This window comes from Humulus lupulus, chromosome 2, assembly GCF_963169125.1.
Source record: "Humulus lupulus chromosome 2, drHumLupu1.1, whole genome shotgun sequence".
Taxonomy (NCBI): Eukaryota; Viridiplantae; Streptophyta; class Magnoliopsida; order Rosales; family Cannabaceae; genus Humulus; species Humulus lupulus.
In genome coordinates, this window is record NC_084794.1 from 162,270,159 (window position 1) to 162,278,493 (window position 8,335).

The window sequence follows — 8,335 nt, forward strand, 5'->3', positions numbered from 1 at the left end:
CATTTCCACTCAGGAATACGCAAAGGTTGAAGCAACCCTGCTGGTCGCTGATGCTTAACCTTCACCTGCTGACAGGTTAAACATCTGGCCACGTACTCCACCACAACCTTCTTCATCCTGGGCCACCAATATAACGTCCGTAGATCTTGATACATCTTCATGGTACCTGGATGAAGTGAGTACGACGTAGTATGCGACTCATCTAATATCTCTCGTCTGATCCCCACATCAGTTGGAACACAAATCCCTCCCTGATACCGTAGCAAACTGTAATGCCCTGGAATCCCTAATGCGGTTTAATGGCTGGATTAGTAGGCCGGGAGGACCATGACTGTTTAATTATGCCATTAAATGATTATATGCATGACTATGTGAATTATATTATAATATGATGTTAAATGCATGCATGTGGGTCCACATTCCATGACAGGGGTGTTTTGGTAATTTGGCCCGTTGATGGCATAATTGTATATTTGTATGCATGTCGGTGACCTATTGTTAAGACCACATTATAATGTTGGTTTTTCGAGCTATTCGGCATGAGACGATCTTGGAATATTAGGTAGCGGTTTAATCATAACATGTTTAAGTTCGGGGCTCAGGGTGACTCTCGAGATGATTTTAATGATTAGAGCGTTGCCGGGAATTAATGGGTAACAGGATATGAATTATTGGTGTTTGAGAATATTGAGAATAGCGGGAATTGGAGAGCGTTAATTATGAACGAGATAGGTGGGAAATTCCAATTTTGCCATTGGGAGCCTTTAGAAACCCTTAATTGACCTAGGGGTATTTTTGTCTTTTTACCCCTAGGATAGACTTAGGCCATTGAAGGCTGTAGAAAGGTGGAGAAAAACAGAGTAACTTCAAGAGCTTCTCCCGTACCTATTCTCCTTTTGTTTTCATTGTGATTTTTGAGCCATTCTTGAGGATTCAAGCTAGGGAAGTAAGCCTTGGGAGTTTGAGAGTGTGTTCCATCATTGAAGAGCATCACAATATGAGCTTGAGGTAAGTTTCTTACCATTAAAATCCCTGGTTTACTCTGTTTTAGTTCTGATTTTCAGTTGGGATTTCTAGGTTGGATGATTGGTTTTGTTGGGAGTTTTGGCTAGGGTTCTTGTGGTTGTGATGCTTGGGGGATGAGAGGATGGTTTTTGGGTTTATTTGGCACCAAAATGGGATTTGGAAGCATTGGAATCGAGTTAGAACTGAAGGAGTCAAAGAAGGAGGTTTCAGGGGAGATCTGTTCTGGGGGTAGCGCTACAGTGCCCATCAGAGGGCGCTATAGCACTACACATGATTTCTGTTGCTGGTTTGAGATTTTGAGTATAGCACTGGGGCACTATTGAGCAGCACTGTAGCACTACTCTATTCCTCCAGAATCCCATTTTGAGTGTTTTTAAGGGTTTTTGGCTCGGGGTTTCAATCCTTAAGGCCCGGGATCGAATCTACTCACCGTGTGGGCATGTTTCGAGGTCCTGAGAGTGGGGTTTAGGTTAAGATCCTTTTATTGTTGATTTTCATTAATGGAGGTTATAATATGCTATGATTAGGTAACTGCTAAGGAGTCAAAAGGTTGATCGTTCTTATTATATTTCTCGCTCGAACCAAAGGTAAGAAAACTGCACCCTGTGTATATGACATGCATGATAGTTGTTGGGGCATGTTGGTTGATAAATGTGGACGTTGATTGCATATTATATGCTAGAAAATGTTGTTTACTTGTGTATGGCACTGATTAGTCAGGGACGACACTGGTCGCGTATCACTGACCTAAGAGTCAGAAACGGCATAAGCGTCCTGAACGCAGGGACGAATGAAGATTAGATCTAATCGATATCAGCGTTGAATGACTCTAAGGCATTAATGCTGGACCGACCCTAAGGTTGATGAAACTTATAAGCGCCTGGCTAGTCTAGGACTAGTTACTTAGAGCCAGGGCCAAAGGCCTAGGTGACTGCTTGTCACATGGCTAGGGAACAGTGCTCCATGGTTATGACTCTATGGTCATGAGGTAGGTTATGTTGGTGACTAGTCATCATGCACCTAACCTGTTTAAGCTAGTGAAAGGATCACTTGTCTCTAAAGCCTCGGTGACCCTATCGTCACATGGCTATTGGGAACTGAACCCACCTTAGTGACTTTTCCAATTGTTACTCCTCTAATTTGGACTGAAAGTCTTGAATGATTATTATGATAATTGTTGATATTATATTCATGCTAGATAGTGTTTTCTTGCTGGGCTTTGGCTCATGGGTGCTATTTGGTGCAGGTAAAGGGAAATAAATGCTCACCCAACCTTGAGTGGAGAGCTTAGGTGGTGATGTGTACATATGCGGTTGCTTGACCACCACGTCCAAGGAGTTCTCAGAGGAACTAGGGGGTTTACCCTATTTTTGCCGCTTAGGTCAGCGGGTTTGTAAATTTGAAATAGTAATGAACATTTTGAGTTGTAAGTAACTTGTAAATGTTTTTAATGGGCCCATGAACAATTTTATGTATTTCATAAAATATATCCTTTCCTTTTGATTGGTTTTCCACCTTAGCATGTTAATAACACTTAGATGCACGTTTTTAACCAAAGGACTCGGTTACCGAGTCAAATTTCTGGTTCACCGATCACCGTAACTGTTCTGGGGTAACCAGGGCATTACCACTTGGTATTAGAGCGTGCCAAGGATATGATTCCTGTAGACTGGCTGGGTATGTACACACATCACTGAGGTCAAGCTCGACTCACGGTTTGGTAATGATTTTATGTTGTTATATGTATAACTGCTTAAATATAGTATATGTGCTTTACTTGTATGCATGAGATACCATGTTAAACTTGTGCCCTGAATAATATATTCTTAGCAATTGTGTGCTAAATAGTACTGAAATTGCTGGAACATACTTATTAGTATTGTTGTTTGTGGATTATTATGTGATACATGCTAAGTGCTAAATGCTATAATCATGTATCCAATTGTATATTTGTATGATTGTGGAATATGATAATTGTCTCTTTGTTCTTGGACCGTAAGGCGACCAGAGGTTTAGTTATTACTACCTGACTGGCCGTATTGATCGTTGTTTCAGCAAGGTATAAGAGATAAGAATGAATCCAGGGCAGACAGATACTTCAGCTGGCCAGAGTGATCAAGGCCAGAATAATAACAGTCAGGGTCAGGAAAATAACCAGTCACAGATTCCACAGCCAACGCCTGTAAACTGGCATCAAATAATTAGTAATCTGCAAGCAATAGTGTTGAGACAGGGAGAAGAGCTTCGTCTCCTGAGACAACAAGAAGCACCTACAGTGGCCAGTGTATCAGAGGCACCTCCTGTGTCAGTGCCAGTAGCTGGGCAGCTGCCTGAGGTTGGAAATAAATGGGAGCCTCTTTATGAAAGGTTCAGGAGGCAACAACCTCCAATATTTGAGGGCACTGCAGATCCTTCCATGGCTGAGCAATGGATGAGTATGATTACCGCCATCTTAGATTTCATGAGGGTGACTGGTAACGAGAGGGTGGCTTATGCCACTTATATGTTTCGGGAGGATGCCCGAATCTGGTGGGAGGTTATTACCCAGACCAGAAATGTTAATGCCTTGAGTTGGGAGGAGTTTCAAACTTTGTTTAATGGAAAATATTATAATGATGCCATCAGGGCAGCAAAAGCTGAGGAATTCATTAGGCTACTTCACGGAAGTTTGTCAGTCACTGAGTATGCCTTAAAATTTGATCGTTTGGCGAAATTTGCCATGGAGTTGGTGCCCACTGATGGGACCAGAAGAGAGAGATTTCTGCAGGGGCTACAACCCAGATTAGCCCAAGATGTACGTATCACCACTGTGGCTGGGATTACTACCTATGCACAGGTGGTTGAGAAGGCACTCACAACTGAGAGTGCAGAGAACAAGATCTGGCAAGACAGTGCAGCCAGGAAGGAATTCAGGAGGACAAGTCCTCCATTTGTGGGTTCTGGTAGGGGTGGAGGCCCTAGTGATCAGAAGAGGAAGGTTCCTGACCCCTTCCCAGTTTCAGGTCTTGATAGGCGGCCCCGTGATATTTCAATGGGTCGTCCAGGTGGTAATGAAGCCTGGAAGTCTTATCTTGAATGCCCTAGATGCAAGAGGCATCATTTGGGAGAGTGTAGGGCAAGGGCCTGCTTATCTTGTGGAGCAGTGGGTCATCTTAAAAAGGATTGCCCTAAAATCAGAAAGGAAGAACCCAGAAGAGCAGACAGCTCGGCCCCAGCTCGAGTGTTCGCATTGACACAAGCAGAAGCTGAGGCTTCTCCCTCAGTTGTTACAAGTTAGCTTCTTAGTGCTAGAACCCCTTATAATGTATTGATTGATACTGGTGCTACACATTCTTTTGTTGCTAGTAGTATTATTGATAGACTGTGTTGACCCTGTGATTTTTATGCTGTGGGGTTTGGAACTTTGTTACCCACTGGAGAGTTAGTAGTATCTAGGAGATGGGTCAGATCTTTGCCAGTGACAGTGGAGGGCAGAGAGTTATCAGTGGATTTGATAGAGTTAGTTATGACTGACTTTGATATGATATTGGGTATGGATTGGTTACCGAAGTATGGGGCAACCATTGATTGCAGAAGGAAGATGGTCACCTTTGAACCTGAAGGTGAGGATCCTTTTGTGTTTGTTGGTACTGTGCATGGACCTCGCATACCTATGATTTCTGTATTGAGGGCTAGGGATCTTATGCAAGGAGGTTGCATTGGATTCTTGGCTAGGCATGTAAATGGGGCGGGTCTGCCCCGCCCCGTAAACATTTTGCCCCGCCCCACCCCACCCCACCCCGATTAGTTTCTTGGAGCGGGGCGGGGCGACCCGCCCCGTCTTAATCGGGGCGGGTTTGCACCACCCCATTTGCCTTTTTTTTAAGAAACATTAAATTTTAATTTTAGAATTCTCTTTAAACTTAAATTACTTTTTTTATTGCAATCCTTATTTTTTACACTTCTTGTCAACTACACCTTCAAATATTTTATTTTATAATTTACCAAAATAATTACAAGAATAAGGATAATTAAATAAAACATATTTTTCAATATTTACAATTCTTTCATAGAGTAGTTATGGAATAATTTTTTTTATAAATCTTACACCTAGAATCTATTTAAAATTAAGGATATTCTAAACCACATATAAAATGTCAATTTTACATATTATGCATGTATATAAGTAACATGAGAGAATTGTATTAAATCATATCATTATATCATCATTTAAATCAAGAATTCGCCAAGTATAATGAGAGTTTCTCAAGAGAACAAAGTAAAATAAAAATATCATATGCAACATAGCACTCCACTTTTGATGCTTCAAAATAAGCAAATGACTTTCTTCTTCTTTATTGACCTGCAACCTTAATCATCAAGTTCAACTATGTATGACTCCTACAAAAAAAATATATGTATTAATAATAGAAGTTAATAATTTATTTGATGACTTATAAAACTTAATTAAGTACCATAGTTGGATCTACATCATTATCTTCATCATTCATGGTGACTAGTGGAGTCGCTTCTGTAAAGAAAATAAAAAAAATTAATATTGAAATAATACCATAAAATATGAATATATATATATATATATAAAGATAAGTATATTTACCTTTTTTGTCATTTACCAACCAATTTTGAGTGCATATCAATGCTTCTAATGTAGAAGGATGAAGTCCCGCTCAGTGTGAGCCCACATGTCTACCGCCAATTTTGAGTATATATAAAGATAAGTATATTTACCTTTTTTGTCATTTACCAACCAATTTTGAGTGCATATCAATGCTTCTAATGTAGAAGGATGAAGTCCCGCTCAGTGTGAGCCCACATGTCTACCGCCAATACTGAATGTAGATTCCGAAGCAACGGTGGTAATAGGCACAACAAATATATCTTTGGCAATCATATTCAACACAGGATATTTGAGTCCTGTTACTTTCCAATAATTGCATACATCAAAGAAGTCATCAGTCCTAGGTATCAATTTCTCTTCCAAATAAAGTTCTAACTCTAACTTCACATTCTCTACACCATATGCAACTCTAACATATGTGTCAAAGTTAGATAGATCATCTATTTGTGTTTGAGAAGATGCTGATACACTATCCATTTGCTGACTTCTTTTTCTAAGATTAGGAAACTTAGAACTGTACTCTTCTAGTAGCTCATAACAAAGTTTGCGGACCTTCTCAATTTCAATCTCATATTGATCATTTCCATAAATGGTAGGAAAATAATATTCGATCAACATAAACGTATATCTTGGATCCAAAACAACTGCCACAGTCATAAGCCCATGAATCTCTTCCCAATACTTTTGAAACTTAGACATCATTTGAGTTGCCATGTCCCTAATAAAGGGATCATATACTGTCATCCATGCTTTAATTCTCATTTTAATTTGACACATCTTTGGGAAAAAAAGATTAGCTGTAGGATACTTGGTTCCAGAAAACAACTCTGTCACCTCATGAAACACTTCCAACTTGTCACACAATTTTTGAGCTCTAATCCAATCATCTTCTGATGGCGCATATCTAACATACCTTGAATCACGTAGTTTTAATCGTTCAAATACTCTATTGTACAATGAAGCTATGTTGAGCATCAAGTATGTTGAATTCCACCTTGTTTGACAATCAAGTGATAACTTTTTAGTACATGTCACTTCAAGAGAACGAGCAGTGTCCTCAAATTTCTCATACCTCTTTGGTGTGCCCGACCAATAAGCAACACTGTCTCGAATCTTGTCAATGCTATCACCAATAACAGACAAGCCATCCTTGACAAGAAGATTCAAAATATGTGCACAACAACGCATGTGAAGTAGCTTTCCTTTTAAAATGAAATAGTTAAAATTAAATTTTTCCTTCAAAAGTGGAATCATTGCATCGTTAGTTGTACAATTATCCACAGTCACTGTACTAATCTTGTCTTCAATATTCCATTCAGACAGACACGAACTCAATGTATCAGTAAGTGTTACAGCATCATGTGGGCATGGTACATACTTAAAACTTATAATACTACTATGCAACTTCCAAGAGTTATCTATGAAATGAGCTGTCACAGTCATATATCCCCTCTTTTGATGATTGGCAGTCCACATATCAGTGGTTATAGCTATTCTACTTCTATTCTTCTCCAAAATTTGGCTACATTTTTCCTTCTCAACCTTGTACATTTTCAAAATATCAGACCTAATTGTATTCCTTTACAACATTTTAAACATGAGCTAACTTTTTTCTCCCTAGTTCAGGATCAAAATTGTAAGTTGTGACTGAAGGACTTGCATTAGGATTAGGATTCATGGCAAGTTGTTCCTTTATTACTGGGCATCTTTTCACATGATCAAGCAAATGTTTAGTCCCATTATTACTCTCTCCCCCTAATTTCTTCCCACAATTGTTACAAACTGCCTTCAGTTTACCATCAATTTTTTGCAATGTAAAATGATCCCATGCAGGAGATGTTCTCTTTCTTTTAGAACTTCTACTCTCACTTTCATCTCTTGTATTTCCTAGAGATTGTGCCTCTTGTGTATGTGTTGAATGAACATAATCAACATCATCGACAAAATTAGATTCGATAACATCTTGGGTAGACATGTTTAGTGTTTGATCTAACCTACATTATATCCACATAGCAATTAGGAATTGCTTGGCTCCAAAAATATTATACATATGTATAAATATAACTTAAAGATTACAACACATAAATTCTAACCAGTAAAGGCTTTGACCAAGAAAATAGTGCCACTGACAGTCCTAATGAAACACAATCGGTAGGGGTCCCTGAGTAGAAGAATCATCATGAAACCTATTATTATCAATGAACCCAACCAAAACACAAAACAAAAGTACACATAGCAGAACAAAACATTAAGTTTTGCATTTATTTAAGACTGTTTTGCATTTATTTAAGTTCTAGCAAAACACAATAGAACAGAACAGAAGAATTTCATATCTCATGAATCAAAGATGAACAGTACCAAGGCCTAAAATTACACCACCGATTGAAAATTTATGGCTCAACTCAAACTTCCAAAAATAATAAATGTCAAGGAAATAACATATAGATAGATATATGACAGTCATAAAGTCAACAATGAAATGTAAATAACACACAAGTAACTTGTTTGAGAATTTGTTTGGTTTCTTAAAAGTCAAGCTTTCCAACACCAACATATTTGTGTCAAATTTCAATAACTGATGTAAGGTAAACACAAAATAATATTAGTCATCAAGATCATGATGATGGTGATGGTGGTGATTATGATAGTGATGATGATGAAATGGTTCAATGTCAACCAAAAATGGTTCAA

At 38.7% G+C, this 8,335-nt stretch overlaps 1 protein-coding gene across 1 annotated transcript; it reads right to left on the bottom strand.

The window, feature by feature from the left end:
- Positions 1–7,235: 7,235 nt before the first annotated feature.
- On the bottom strand, positions 7,236–7,619 carry LOC133814889 (uncharacterized). The gene has a single exon (XM_062247795.1). The coding sequence runs from the start codon at positions 7,617–7,619 to the stop codon at positions 7,236–7,238; it is 384 nt and encodes a 127-aa protein (XP_062103779.1).
- Between the last annotated feature and the right edge of the window lie 716 nt (positions 7,620–8,335).